At 40.5% G+C, this 15,555-nt stretch overlaps 1 protein-coding gene across 1 annotated transcript in view; it reads left to right on the top strand.

The window, feature by feature from the left end:
• arid5b (AT-rich interaction domain 5B) overlaps positions 1-15,555 on the top strand; it is a 103,654-nt gene that overhangs the window by 49,372 nt on the left and 38,727 nt on the right. The window contains exon 4 of the mRNA XM_086093651.1: positions 4,750-4,980. Coding sequence (XP_085949777.1) covers positions 4,750-4,980 — 231 coding nt within the window. The remainder of the gene's footprint in view (positions 1-4,749; positions 4,981-15,555) is intronic.

Below are 15,555 nucleotides of genomic sequence, written 5' to 3'. Positions count from 1 at the left end.
TTTTCTAGGAATTTTGTTTGGATATGGATCATTTTCAACATGAGACTCTGTTGAAATGTTTAGAAATAATTAAAGTGGTAACAATGCTCGATCATGGCAAAAATAATAATCACGATTATTTTGGCAATAATTGAAATCACGATTATTCAAACATAAATGTTTTGGTACAAAGCAAGAAAATGTTTAAACGTAAAAATAAAAAAAATAAAAAAAATATTAAAACAAATAAATTTCTTTGAAACACTACAATTATGCAAGTTCCTTTTGGATGAAATAGAATTTATGAAATTAGTTATTTTACAAATGAGCAAATATAAAAATTAAATATAAAAAGTGGAGTGTAATAATTTTAATTAAATTAATTGCACAGCCCTAAGTAACAACAACAAAAGGCTTCGTATGTGTATAAATATTTATTTATGCAAGTCCATATGTCAATTTCTAAGCCTGCCGATGGCTGCTCAATGCAGCTCAGCTTACCTTCTGCCTTTTCCGTGACGCGCTTCAGACAGTGTAGTCTGTTGGCCAGATTGCTTGAAAGTGGCTTTGGATAGTCGCCCACTCTTTTATGTCTTTCCAAGTTATTATGTAAAAACAAGTGCCACTGTTACATAACAGTGGATCGGAAGTGCAGATCGGCTCATATTTCCAGAAATAGGCAGATGCAAGATTTTTGTGCTCGTTTAATTTCACACACTCCGAAGACGCAACAATTAGCATACAAGCTATTAAAAAGTCCATTTTCCATCCTACATTTCCTTTATGGGGTGCGATGCGTGAAAACTATAGATCGGTCTACAGCAGGATGACAAGTTATGGAACGCGATTACGCCACTGAGCTGTTGGGAGCCCAACATGGCCGCCGTTTATGAGGCAAAACAATAATCAAAATGCGCCCACGACCAATTAGAACGCTTAGACAAACACACGCACGGCCTTTAATTGGGAAAGGTCGCGCTGGAAGAACAAAGAGGGCGCAGGCCTCGGCAAATGCCTTTGTATGCTTATTAAAGCCCCGCGGCGCTCTCTGCAAATTGAATGTAATCAAGTGCAATGCGGGCCGGAGAACGAGAGCGAGCGAGCGAGAGAGAGAGAGACAATAAAAAGGCCTGACATTTGAAAACAAAGCCGCTGCCTTACCTGCCAGCGGAAACTGTGTCAGAAGCGCAATATTGATTGCGCGCGCACTGCACGTTTGCAATGATGTACCTGAGCTCAATCCGCCGGCTTTCGGCTTTTTGCATACACGCAGCTTAGGTTGTTTATATCGTGGCTTGGATGCTGAGAGACGAGCGGCAAATTCCCATTGCTTGATTTTCCTTGCAAATCGCAATGGTTCAAGCGGAATTCGACCCAATGTTTGATTGTTTTTTTTTTTTTTTTTGCCACCACTATTCTACACACACGGTGTTCTGCGTAAATTGCGTTGGTGGAATAAGAATTAAACACACTCATCCATCTGAGGGGGGCCGCCATGTTGCGCAATACCGCCCTCTGCTACTTGAAAACAAGTTAGCGCGCTCTCGTGTATGCTGCGATAACTACGGGTTGCAACACATTGTGTTCAGCAAAAAACAATATTTGAACAAATGCAGTATTACATGAGTGGAATATTGAGTTATGAAGCAAAATCCAGCCGTTTTGATCCATCTCAGGAGGCAGCCATCTTGCCAATTGCTGTCAACTGAAGACGACATCAATGGTTGCTCAGGTCTTCGGTAACAACCAATCACAGCGCAGCTTCATAAAACAGGTGAGCTGTGATTGGTCATTGCCTGAGCAACGTTGACGTCATCTTCCGTCGACAGCAAGTGGCAAAATGGCCGCCCTATGAGATGGATAAAAATGGCTGGATTTTGCTGCATAGCCTAACTCATATTCCACAAATGTAATATTAATCAGAATGTCATGTTTAGACTTAAAAAATGTTTAAGGTTGACTTTAACTTTAAACAAATACTGTACCATATTTTGGACTAGTGGGGCTGCATAGAGCATATTATTGTCCCCCCCCCAAAAAATTGATGGTTGACTTCCCCCCTATTAGTAATCAAAATAGCGTGTTTAGACCAGCATTAATACATACAATGTATTCTAATCTTTAGCTCTCATGTTTTTATTTTTTTAGTACAAAACTGAGCATTTTACTCATTCAAGTTTTCCAACGCGTTGGACTGTTGTTGGGTTGCTACCAAGGAAGTGATTTGGAGTGAGTTGAAGCGCTTCGTTTGGACAAAAGTTGTCATTTGCTGCCATCTTGTGGCATTTCTAGGCAATTGCACACCTATTAGGGAAGGCTGTCAAATTAATGGCAGATTTTTGCTTATGAAATGGCGTTAATTGGCTCGTCGTATGCGATTACCCGAATGCTGAGACACGTTTTGTTCTTTCGTCTTCGTGCCGCAACCATTTTGTGATACGTTAACAACAAAGCCACCAAGTTTCTTTCCAATCACGTTTTATTAGCCTTCAAGCTCAATAACACAAAGAAAGAATCAGCTCCTGAAACACAAGTCGGCGGGCAGAAATCCCCCCCCTGAATGTCATGTCCAAGGGCGACGTATATAAAAGCGGGGCCGGGTGACGGTGAATTATTCATATTCGTGTTCCCAACTGCCTGCCCGGGTCGGTCTCGTCAAGCGGCTCGTCGGCTGGAGAAAAACAAGCGCAGCCGGCCTTAAAACTGCCGGACAAAATGGACGTACGTCATACGGCGACCTTTCATTGGAAGCACGCCGTCCCCGCCGAGTGTATTTTAAAGACATCGTCCTCCAATATCGCAATTATAAATAGGAAATGTAGAGAGAGATATTCAACGGTGGTTGAATCTTGCATTTCATTTCATATTTAGCTTGCATCATAATTGCATGCGTGTCGAGGGGTGACGGAAGTACAGCTGAGCATGTAATTACTCGCATATATATTCATCATGTGCGAAGTGAGTTTAATTCTATTTGCATTGTTGTGTGGGCGGCATGAGATTTGTTCTTTCATAACGAGGCAGGGCTGCATGCAAAGTGTACTTTTTTTCATTAGCATTAGCATTAGCGGCGGAGCTTGAATGCACGTTTACACCAAAGCACAAAAGGGAACAAACTGGAACATTTCTCGACTATATATCTCTTTTTTTTTTCTTTTTTTTTCCCCCCTGTCATCCATTTTGTGGTTCCCAGCACCCTTCTTAGTGTTTTCATCTTGCCTGATCTTATTTCGCATGAAATGAATCAAGTGTTTATCAGCGTGTACAAAGTAGGTCACGGACGCACACGCTTTGGATAAAAGTCTTGGTCAAAGTGTGTTAAACTCTCCTAATTTGGAATTCAGTTAGCACTTTTTAACCAGTCTAAATTGCGGCGCCCCTCGTTAATGAAGCCTGTCAATCAACACAACCGCTGAGGGTCCTTCTTCATTGCGCTATGGCCTGCAATATATATCTGACTTGTATCAGATTTTTATCCAGGCCACATATTAAGAATAAATCCGAATTTTAGGACTTGAACCATGTTGTGTAAATTCAGCCTCAAGTCTCAATGACGCATATTGAAAATTTAGTTTACTTAGTACTGGATGATCTTTTCTGTGCATTTGTATGTGTAAACCATTAAGACAGACATTTTATTTTTTTGAGGGGAAAAAAAAAAGTAATTTGGTGATGTACCCCCCCCCATAATTTTAAACAGCTTCCAGATGTCTTTCTGGCTTTTGTCAAAATACCCCAAGGACCAAGAATTACAGCACACTTTACACTAGGGCTACGCAATATATCAAACATCGCATATCATACATATGCAATATATCTTTTATGCCGCTTTTAGTTGCCTAAAAATGTCCAGACCAGCACAAAATGATTGTAAATAAAAGCTTGCAACTGAAATGTTTTAACATTTATCCAAACTTGACATGTTTGAATTGAGCGTTAATTGCGTTGAGCCCGGTGAGTAACGTTAAGACGCTTCTCTGTAAACATTCCTGAAGCGTTTGGTATGAATAGCCGTCCTTTTGAGTGAGGAAAGCGCAGCAGGTAGCACGCTAATTAGCATTAGCGAGTCCGACTGGAATGAGTTTCCTCCGCAGGGTAGCCGGGCTCTCCCTTAGAGATAGGGTGAGAAGCTCGGTCATTCGGGAGGGACTCAGCGTCGAGCCGCTACTCCTCCACGTTGAGAGGAACCAGTTGAGGTGGCTGGGGCATCTGGTTCGGATGCCTCCTGGGCGCCTCCCTGGGGAGGTGTTCCGGGCATGTCCTACCGGCAGGAGGCCCCGGGGACGACCCAGGACACGCTGGAGAGACTACGTCTCACGGCTGGCCTGGGAACGCCTTGGGATCCCATCGGAGGAGCTGGCTGAAGTGGCTAGGGAGAGGGAAGTCTGGGCTTCCCTGCTAAAGCTGCTGCCCCCGCGACCCGACCCCGGATAAGCGGAATTGAAGACGGAACGGAACGGAACGGAGTCCGACTGGAGTAGATCATGACGACTCTTTGCACATCTATGAAGTGAAGCAGAAATCATTGTCAATCAAATTGAATGAATTGAATTGAAAATGGATTGTGAATCGAATCGCAGACCCAAAAAATCGGAATTGAATCGAATCGAGAGACGGTCGTTCACGCGTGAGCACTCGCATCATCACGCATACCAAGACGTAGGAGCCATCCAAACAGCTGAAATGGGAACAATTACGTTGCCTCGTTGCCAATTCGAGACGGCAATCAGACTCCCGTGTTGAATTTGTTGCATGTGTGTGCTTGTGCAGGTCAGGAAGAGGACGGCAGGAAGGTGCTGGTCCTCAGCTACCCGCAGTACTGCCGCTACCGCTCGATGCTGGCCCGGCTCCGGGAGCAGCCCAGCTCGCTTTTCCTCAACCACACGGTGCTGGCGCTGGGCGGCATCGCGGCGCTGGGCGCCAACTCGCGCATCCTGTACTGCCGCGACACCTTTGAGCATCCCACGCTGCTGCGCAACGAGAGCATCTGCGACCACTTTGGTGAGTTGTCGGAGCGGCCCGGGTTTTTCGCTCTTGATGAAGATTATTAGCGCGTCACAAATACTTTGGGTGACCTTCTTGCCAAAGATGTAATAAAAAACGGCAAATGTGATTAGCCTTTTTCAAGATCCTGTTTGCTTGGAAAGGTCAAGGGGGGGGTGGGGGGCATTCAACTCAACTCAAATCATTTTTAACGGATTATTTTCACATTGGTGTTCATTTTTACTCATACATTTTATTATATTTATTGTCAAGGATGATTTTTAGCATCGGTCTTCTTTTCTGGTCAGTAAATGTAATTGATTATTAGTTAATTTACTTAAGTACAGGCAAGTTGATTATTTTAGTTTAATTTAAAAATTGTAATGTAATATTTTATTGTCATTTTTAATTTTATTTATATTTAGTATTTTCATTCCTTTTAATTTGCAATATATTTGACTTATATTTAATAAAAAAATATATTTTATTTTATTTTAATTATTTTCTTTTATTTATGCAATTCTATTCACATTTTAATTTAAATCATAATGAATTGTTTTTATTTTTAAAATAATATAACTCGTATGATGTTTCAGTCGCAACAATAAGCCCTGAAATTGTGATGCTCACAATGTGTTTTTCGTCCGAGCAGTTTTAACCGAGATGGGGGTCGGTCGAGCCTCACCTATCCTGAAGCGTTGTGCTCTGGAATTTTTCGTAGTGCTGGAACATGTCTGCACTTCTAAATGCACACAGAAAAAAAAACAAAAATCATCATGTGATTCATCTCGGTACGAGGGCACTTTCACAATCTCTTGTCGAGTCATCGCTGTTGTTTGTGTTCACCCTGCGGTTGTGACCCGCTGCATGTTGAACGTATTCACCCCCCCCCCCCCAAAAAAAAAAAAATGATGATGTCATGACAACTAGAAGATTGAAATAGGAAGAGCAATTTCTGAAGAAATTGCATGTGACTGTTGAAGAGCTGACTCGAAAATGAAATGCTGTGTAATGAATTTGAAATGGAGGGAATGTGAAACGTGAGACAGAAAAAAAAAATGTTGAATTTCTTTATTAACTTGAGAAATTCACCATTAAGAATGTATAGTTATTCAAAAAGTCGGAACATGCTGAAGTTGGAATGATTTGGAAGGTGAATGTGGACTTCAAAAGTAGTCACAGCAACTTTGGAATGTTGAGCATTTTGAGAATAGAATTTTGTGGATGTTTTTGAGAAATGTCAAATTTGTTATGTTTTACCATTCATTTGGGAAGAAAATACAAAATGTTTCAATGTGAACATTTTGAAGTTGGAATGTCTGGAATGAATTAGGAGAAGGTGAATTTGTTATATTTCTATATTATTTGTGGGAATTTTTGGAATGTTTAACATTTTGAAGGGGGAATGATTTGAATTCAGTGGATAAATGAGGCATTTGTCTTGAGTTTGTTAAATTTCCTCATGATTTGGGGAATTTTCCCAAGGAAAAAATATGGACCTAGGATTTGTGGAATGTTAAACATTTTAAAATTGGAATGATTTGAATTAGTGGGAACATTTTTTAATTTGTTACATTTTTCTTTTGGGGAATTTTCTCAAGGAAAACATGGACTTTACAAAGTAGGAATTTTTGGAAGGATGAACAAGTTGGAATGATTTGAATCAAAATGTTGGAACGGGTGAGGAATAAAACAGAATTCATTTTTGCCCCCCCAAAAAAGTGGAATTTCCCTCTAAAAGTGGATTTTTTTTTCTAGCCTGCTGGACATATTGACGGTGAATAGTTTGAATAGTTTGAGAAATCTTTCATTTATTTCAATTCTGTATCCACGGGAATGTGATTTTCTGCAGGGAAATGGGGTGTTTTTGACCTGCGGCATTTTGGGGAGGTGAAGTGACTGCTGCGTAATTGCCGCGTGTAAGAGGTGAGACGCAAACGCAAAAGCGAAAGTCACTTTGCAGGCTTGGGGAAATAAGTTCGCAATGGTGACGGCAACATCCTGTGGCCGCCGTTTTTGGCTCAACGCCGCCATTCCGCCGCCCGCCACATTTAAGGCAAACGTTTATTTTCAGCAGCTGCGGGGAGCGCCACTTGTTCTGCTTTCGGAGGTTTACTAGCACTTTTTTTTTCCCCTGCTAATATATATTTTTTCTATTCACTTGTTTGTGCTTCACAAGCAACGCAAATTTCCATCACGCTGCCAAAGGGCCCCCGAGGGCATCTGGCTTCTTATTATAAGCACATTTGTGAGCTTTGCACATACGCAGCCCGCCATTTCCTGGCTCAGTATCCACTTTTATTAGGATGAATACCAGCGCCGGCGTAATGGCGTCCAGCTGTGACATAATCAACTTTTCTCTTTTCTGTAGCGAAGCCACGGAACGAGGCTTGTGCGCGTCAGCTGGTCAGCCAGATGAAAAGAAAAAAGAAAAAAAAACGCAGCGTGAAATACAGTCAACAGAAGAAAGCAAAATGGTGTGATTGAGTCTATTCCTGGCGGGCCCGCTTATGGATTCATCGCAGTGGCGCAGTAGGTGTACAGGCGCATTGATTATATAAGCGGCGGCGGCGGCGGCGGCTCACTCTTGATTTATATTTATACGGTGTGATTTATTCCCATTTGTCAAGGTGAATTTGGAGCGATCATCCCAGCGCCATTGCGGTGTTAAACGCTCGCCACCGCGCCGCAATGTACGGTGCTGTATTGCGCCGGAGTGGCTGACGTAAGGCCCGCTCTCGGCAAACGACACTCATCAGGCTTTTATCTGACGCGATCGGCTGCTCGGGCTTTTAAAGCACTCGGAGCGGGAACAGGAAGCGCTCTTCTTGGCACTCGATGGAGTCCTGAGAGCCACGACACGCGCACGCAAGTGGGATTGTTGTTGGGGAATTTACATTTTTCACATTCTCGTCGTCTCCAACCTTCAAGCCAAGGCACATATTTTACATGAGAAAAATGTCACGATATGCTGACAGTGTAACGTAGTAGGACTGCACAATAGATTGTAAAAATATCATCATTGTGTTTTTCTGCGGGTTATTAAGAAGCATTAAGTCATTAAATGAATTTGACAAAAATGAAGGCCTTGAATAGCATCGAGAAGCAATAAATACCATGTCGAGAGGCATTAAAACAAAATGGCCACCCGTTGCTTCATGTTCCAAATAACAATTACCCTGAATTTGAAAAGAAAAACGTTGTGTTCCTGTCTACAATGTCCAACATGAAACACTAATGTCACTAGGGGCAAACATTTACCTCAACACAAATCGATGACTCAATTTTTCATACTCCCTAAACTTAAAATAAAACTACTATCAATGAACTGAAAGATACAGCCACATTTTTATTTGGTAACGATATGTGTTCACTTTTATGTTAATGTGGTACTTGACTCATTGAGCCATTTTCAGCAGTAAAAAGTTCATATTTTGTTCAGAATTAATTTAATAACTTCATTATTCTTGTACAATTAATAACTTTAAAAACACATTTTTCCACTTGCTGTCGACTGAAGATGACATCACCTGTGCTGAGGAAATAGGTAACGACCAATCATGTCTCACCTGTTTTCTGGGTTTGGTCAGCAAGCTGAGCCATGATTGGTCGTTACCGACTTCCTGAGCACAGGTGACGTCATCTTCAGTCAGCAGCAAGTGCAAAAAAATTGTATTTGAAAAATAATGAAATGACCAAATCCATTCTGGACAAAATATGAACTTTTTGCTGCTGAAAATGGCTCAACGAGTCCAAGTATCCCTTTAACAAGGGTATGAAAAACTTGAAAAAGATAGATTTTGTACATTTAGAACAGATATAATGTGAGTAATTTCTGATTAATCGAGAGTTAACCGTGGAATCATGTGATTTAATTTTGCTTAATAATTGTAATTGACTGCAAGCCCTAACAAACATGCATATATTTATATGTGTGCGTATATATGTGTGTATTAAATAGCTTTTAAGGTGCATTTAAAAAAAAAAAAAAAAGCATTAAAAGCATTCGATTTGATGATACCCGCAGAAAACCTGGATAATGGCCCGTGCAATATGCGTATTGCATATACATGCAATAAATTCATACTTTCATATATTCGACCTTAGATGCATATCTTTCTGCAAAAAAAGAACAGAAAACATCATTACCGATGGCAGCCGATATTAGCAATGATTGAGATCTTGACTTTTTAAAACCACTTGCAAACTGTCAAACCGTCACATTGGCTCATGTTTCGTGTGAATGCTTGTTTTGTGTTAGATGAACACCGCAATTGGCTGGAGGCCAGTTGAGGGTGTACCCCGCTTCTCGCACCAAAAAGTGATCTGGGATGAATTCCAGAGCTGGTTCTTACTTGACAGTCAGTGAGAAACGTTTTGTTTTTTTTCTGAAATCGCCTTTGCACTTGAGCACACGGGTGACACCTATTGTTTATAATGTATAATTATAAGCGCGCATTCCGTGCCTGCTCGGATTCGACGGCACCCGCGCTGGCTCTCACGCCAAAGGGGGATGTTGTACTGTGTAGGCTTCATTTCTGTGGCCGCGTGAAAAGCAAAGCGTCGTAAAGGCTCTGATGCAACAACAAAAAATAGTTGGGAGTGGGTATGGCATGCGCCGAGCTGCTAAAAGGTTGCCGGTGTCGCAACGCGGCCAAAGTGCTCACGCGCTCTACTTACTGTAAGTACAAGTACAGATACTTGAGTAAAAAAACACAAAAGTACTGATATAACTTTGGTACTTACACATTTTGAAATGCACTTTAGTATGAAAGTGAAAAATCAAAATGAAATTTGACTCGTACCAGTATTTGATATTCGTAAAACAATTTGTTCCAAAAAGCTTTGCTAACGTTGTGAATGATTAAAAATGCTAAATTAGTTAACTGGCCACTGAACTTACCAAAAGAAAGATTGGAGTCTCTTTTTTTCATCAGGAATAAAAGTATATTTGTATTGTTTCCGTTTTGCAGCAATTAGCTACGTTTCAGCATTATTCACAGACCTGGTGAAAACACTGGCAAAAAGAGCTTGTTGCAACATTGCCCCTGGCTGATCTCTTATACTCTGCTTCCACCTGTTGGCCGTTTTTTTGTAATAACTACCATTGCTTTAAGCCACCTCTTCACGTCAGAAGCTGCATCAAAGCCTTCTGTATGCTCAAAGTATTAAAAACATATTTACACGTTTTTGGGGATTGAATGAGTTAAATTGATTGAATGTTAGCTTGCGAGCTAGCTGGCGGCTTATGAAATATACCCGGTGATTTTTATTTTTATTTTTTTAATCAATAAAAGTTGGTAGAGTTTTTGACCACAATCTGTTGTGTGTAAAATTTTGAACGCATTGATTTTCACTTTATGGTGAATTATCTTATCTTGCTTTTCCGAACTACCGAGATCTCAAATCCTTCCAAGAGCTCTCCAATTGTTGACGTTACCTTCGTTATGTTGTCATTAATGAGCATGTTTTGACAGTGTACACATATTAGTTTTCAAATGTACGTATATGACAACAAAAAAAAAAGAATACTCAATTCCTGAAATATCACGTAAAGAAAATAACGGTAACAAAAAGAGTATTTGTTGTAAGCATTTGCCCAAGAGAGACTGCGGTCGGCGCGCGCAAATCGAAAGCATTTGAAGCGTGGATTTCTGCTTGTCGGCGGCCATTCTCAAGGGAAATATTATGAGCTACACTTTTCCCCATTCTTTCACCTCCTTCAGTTCCTGGACTTCTGCTGACCCTTCCTTCCACTCTTGTGTCAGAAACCCAACGCTCATGCGGGCGGGCTTAAGTCAACACATGCGAGCGAGGCAATGAAATCGGGTGCGGGGGGGGGGGGGGCATTACTTGTCGTCGTACGTCAAGTCTAATATAGTCCTGGTCTGCCGCGTGGAAGTCTATATTTCAAGCAGCAATGTGTTTGTTTGTTTGTTGGAAAACTCTCACTCATTGCTGCTTGGCTTTTATTAAGCAGGGATCTCCAGTCGAATCTTTGCACAGAGGGAGCGAGAGTAAAAAAGGCCCTTTTATTGCTTTAAAGATTAATATTGTCGCCGGGATGAAAAACAACCTGTGGACGCTTTGGCTTTATAAATCTTCCTGCACTAGAATGTGCCAAGGAGGAGGAGGGGGAGAAAAAACACACAGAAAATGGGCCATGTTTCACTCTGTGAGATCACCCCCCCCACCCCCCCCCCCCCCCTGACATTGACTCTGCTCAACATGAACTTACAGTGATGATGTCACTCTTTCCACAACTTGAGCCGCTGGCTGTCTCGCCCTTTTGAAACATGAAATCACATTAGGGGAAATGAAATATGCACCCGTCATATATCGGCTTCTTGTAACAAGGTTCTAAGATTTCATTTTGCATGAATGGCCTTGAAACAAGACGCCAATGCCAAAACAACAACAAATGTGACATTGTGTTTCCTCTTCATTAAATAATTACGAGGACATGCGCACCCGCGGCCAAATTTTTTTGGGCAGTGACTCACGTTTGTGTTTTTGCCGCTTCGCTTTTCATGTTTGAAATTGACGTCTTATGGAAATGGAACAAGCGATGTTGAAATGCGACTTTATTTTTCATTTCTGACTGGGTGATTTGGGGCAAAATATTGGTTCGAGTTCCCGTAAGTTTTTTTTGCCGTAAAGACTATAATTTTACTATCCAAAAATGAAAAAATAACCCCAAAACTGTATCAATACCAAATACAGCTTGGGCTGACATAAACACATGTATGGTGTCGTGTTAATTGAATCAGCCATTTTTAAATTGACTCTCAGTTTTAGTCCTGTTTCAATCACGCTTGTTAGTTTTTATCATACTTAGTCAACCTCATCCCGTTTTTCTTTAGTCAACTTTAATCGACTATAAAGCTAGCATTTTAGTCAAAGGAAACATAATTTTATTTGTCTAGTTTTAGTCAACAAAAACTGTCAAAACTTGAGTCTAGTTTTAGTCAGGAAAATCATTTTACACATGTATATTTTTTGTCAGCAGATCATGTTGAACATTTTGGATCTAAAACTATTTCACATAAAATTTTCTCTCATCTTTTTGATGGAAAAACAACTTAATACCCAATTACAGTATATCAACAAGCGTCTACAATGGCTCCATGCTATGAGCTAGTAAGTTAGCTAGCATTAGTTAGCAGTCGGATTAACATTATTGTAGGAACGTTATAGCCGTTGGATTAATGTTACATTCTGACTATAATTTACTTTTTTTTAAACCGCAGATTAGCAGAGATCAAATTTGAGTAGTTTTAGTCAGGTAAAAAATGTGTGGTGACGAAATTATTTTTGTTTAGTTTTCGTTGATGAAATTAACACATACATGTATGTTGCCATTTGTAATGATTGACATGTAAACAGACCAATGACTGAAAGGTCAGGGACTCGGAAAATGAGAGTTTATTGCCAATTTCTATTCGCCTCCCACTTCGCACCTTGTTTGTATTTTTAGCCAGATTGCCAGGAGGTAAACAAACTCAGGTTAATTGTCTTGAATCCAAGACAATTAGCTGGCAACAAGTAAAACGAGCAACCAGGTATTTTCCTCCATCTTCATTTCATGTGAATTCAACTTCGCTCTGAACAGTCAGCAGCCATTTCATTTGAAAACAATGTGTTGTTTGCACTGTGAACCCTTTCTAATATTATGACCAATATTCTGTCATCACTACAGCGTTATATTTCGCCCCTTTTATGCAGCTGCACGATTATAATATCCATCACCAGGATAGACGACGGTACTGAGTGTGAGACGCCTTGTGCTAAGTTCCGGCGTCATCAACGTTGCGTGTTGTTGCAGCTGTGGCGCGTGAAAAAGAGGAATTTTCTCATGTCAACGTTCTGATAAATATCGCAGCGCTGAAATTGCCGTCAAACGTTATCTATTTTATTTGTTTATTATTATTATTATTATTATTTATTATTATAACATTATCGCGTTTCTATTAAATACTAAATTTGGGCTGTGCAATTAATTGAAATTCAATAACAATTTCAATTATTACACTCCACAATTACAAAATCAGCATAATTGTAAAAAAAAAAAGAAAAGATTATTAATATTATTTTTTTTATAAATGTATACATTTGCACCTTTTTCAAAAATTTAAATATCTAATTTAATAAATGTTGTTACATCCAAAAGGAACTTGCAAAGAATTGTATTTGTTTTTTACGTTTAAAATTCTTCCAATTTCTTGTTTTCTACCCAAAAAAATAAAGGATCGTCCCACTGCACAGTGCACATGCTGCACTCCAACTTCAAGTTTTTGTTTCAATTTTTAAATTGGTCTTAATATTTTTAATGCTTAAACATTTTCTTGTTTTGTACCAAAAAATCGGAATAACCGTGATTTCAATTATTGCGAAAATAATCATGATCGATTCGAGCAGCCCCATACTGAATTGTATAAAAAAATATATATTATTTATTCATAAACAGGACATTATTTTCAATTTAACAGTGCCAAAAATTCATAAACAAAACCTAAATTGATTATAATGCAGGTACTGAATTGGTCTGTAACTAAAATAAAATAAAATAAAATAAAATAAAAATGCAAACATGTTGATCGTGATTTTCCCAAATAAAATTGCTAATGCGTAGCAAATGTCATACATGAAGCTAATCCGCGTGCTTTCGCTGAGGATGACAGAAATGTGAGAATATTTACTTGTGAGAAATTGAAATTCCTTGGATCTGGGCAATTTGAAGTCAAACAAGGTTTCTAAAGGATTGTTTGATTATTGATTATTGATTATTTTTTTGCACCTCTAGTGCACACGTAAAGTCAAGATACCACATGAATTTGTTTTTGCTTTATTGTTGCTGCCGGCTCATTCCCCAAAATAGTTTTACGTTAAACTGGTCCATGACGCGCAAAAAAAAGTTGAGCACTCTCAGAGTTACCAAACACACTATATGAGCAGTAAGAACACACGAGCAGATTTGTTTTGGTCTTGCATAAAAATCTGTACCAAAAATGTCTGTGTGTTTGCATCAGCGCAATTCCGTTGAAATGCTAATGTCCAGTTCCTGTAAAGGAAAACGGGGCGAGCCATCGTTTTTGCCAAAGTCATCGTGATGCAATCGCCAAATTCCCCCCCCCCCCCCCCCCCCGGAAGATAAATACCAGACGAGCCTGCCCGCGGCCTGAAGTGACTGACTCACTAAAGACGAGCTGCGCGCTCGTCAAACACGCGGCGTGCAGGTGCAGGCTCGCTCGGAGGCTCCTCCCGCTTCGCCGTCGTCCGACGTGTTTACATGACAGCATAAAATGGAGCCTGGTGTTTTACAGCTTTTTAAGAAGCACTGGCGAACACGCCAGTGATTACAGAACGAGCCGGAGGAAGCTTGTTTTGCCGTAAAAATCAAGTCTTTTATCATGAATTATAAATAACCTTCCCTACTGAGTACAATAAATCGGCGTGTAAAGAGGCAAACACGAAGACGGGAGATGCTGTGGCCTATTTTATGGCGGCAATGATTGTTATTTATAGCCGCCGCGCTTTAGCGTTGTGCGGCTTTTCCCGCAATGATCGCGCGTCCCCGTGATTGGGCTCATTGGGTCGCCCCAATCCCATCAAGTGTAACTAGAGCGTGATCTATTAGAATACATATGTTTTATTGATGTGTTTATCCCGCCATTCTTTTATTTATAGGTCGATGCTGAGAATTTTTCTCTCTTTCTCCGCCAGTAATGAATAGGATAAGCCTTGAAGCTTATCCACCGCTCCCTTTCATAGCCCCCCCCTTCCCTCTCCGACCCCCCCCCCCCACCCAACCCACCACCCCCCCCTCCCTCTCGGAAAGCCAAATTGAAATCTTTCTTTCAAGCCCGCAGTCCTACTGAGTGCTCGCCGCAGTCTGTCGGCATCAATGATGTGCGAGCGGTTTTGAAGGTGATCCCATTTTAGCAAACGCTGCGCGTTATGTAACGTTTTGACACTGTCGGAGTTTGTTTATTTTCCTCACGAGCTCCTTGGGTGACACGTTCACATATTTACTTAACTGTTGTTGAGCAAGCAGAGGTAGAGTTTGTCACATACTGAAGGGGCCTGTTATAAGGAAGTATCATGGTTAACTCATTTGCTCTCAGAAACGTAATACGCTGTGTTTTAAAAGTGTCCCAAAAGACGTATTTATACGTTTTTAAATGTTTTTTTTTTTTTTTTTTAAATGCCTAACAGTCTTCAACGAAAATCTTTGTGCTTGAGGTAAGCCGACTGCTCTTGAGCAGAGATGGGAAATCCAGGTCAAGAAACTAAAAACCCTGCCGGCAGGTAAACGAGGTCATTATGAGAAGCACTTGTGGCTAAAGTTAAACTCTGGCAGGGTTTTTACTTTCTTGACCTGGTTTTCTCATCTCTGCTCGAGAGCTGTTTGACTTTGTTTATTGTCACGTAAACGGAATGCAGCTAATCTGCAGCTAATAAATATGTATTGCCCGTAATTTTTTAAAGAAAGGGAATTCCTGCCAACATGGCCGTCTTACAACACTCCGGCCTTGCTCCTCTTGGCAACTATCGGCGCCAGGGGTGGCAAATCCAGGTCCAGATTAGTAAAAA

The sequence above is a fragment of the Leptonotus elevatus genome, chromosome 13 (assembly GCF_054856555.1).
Source record: "Leptonotus elevatus isolate MCC_2025b chromosome 13, RoL_Lele_1.0, whole genome shotgun sequence".
Classification (NCBI taxonomy): Eukaryota; Metazoa; Chordata; class Actinopteri; order Syngnathiformes; family Syngnathidae; genus Leptonotus; species Leptonotus elevatus.
This window is presented reverse-complemented; position numbering and strand designations above follow the sequence as displayed.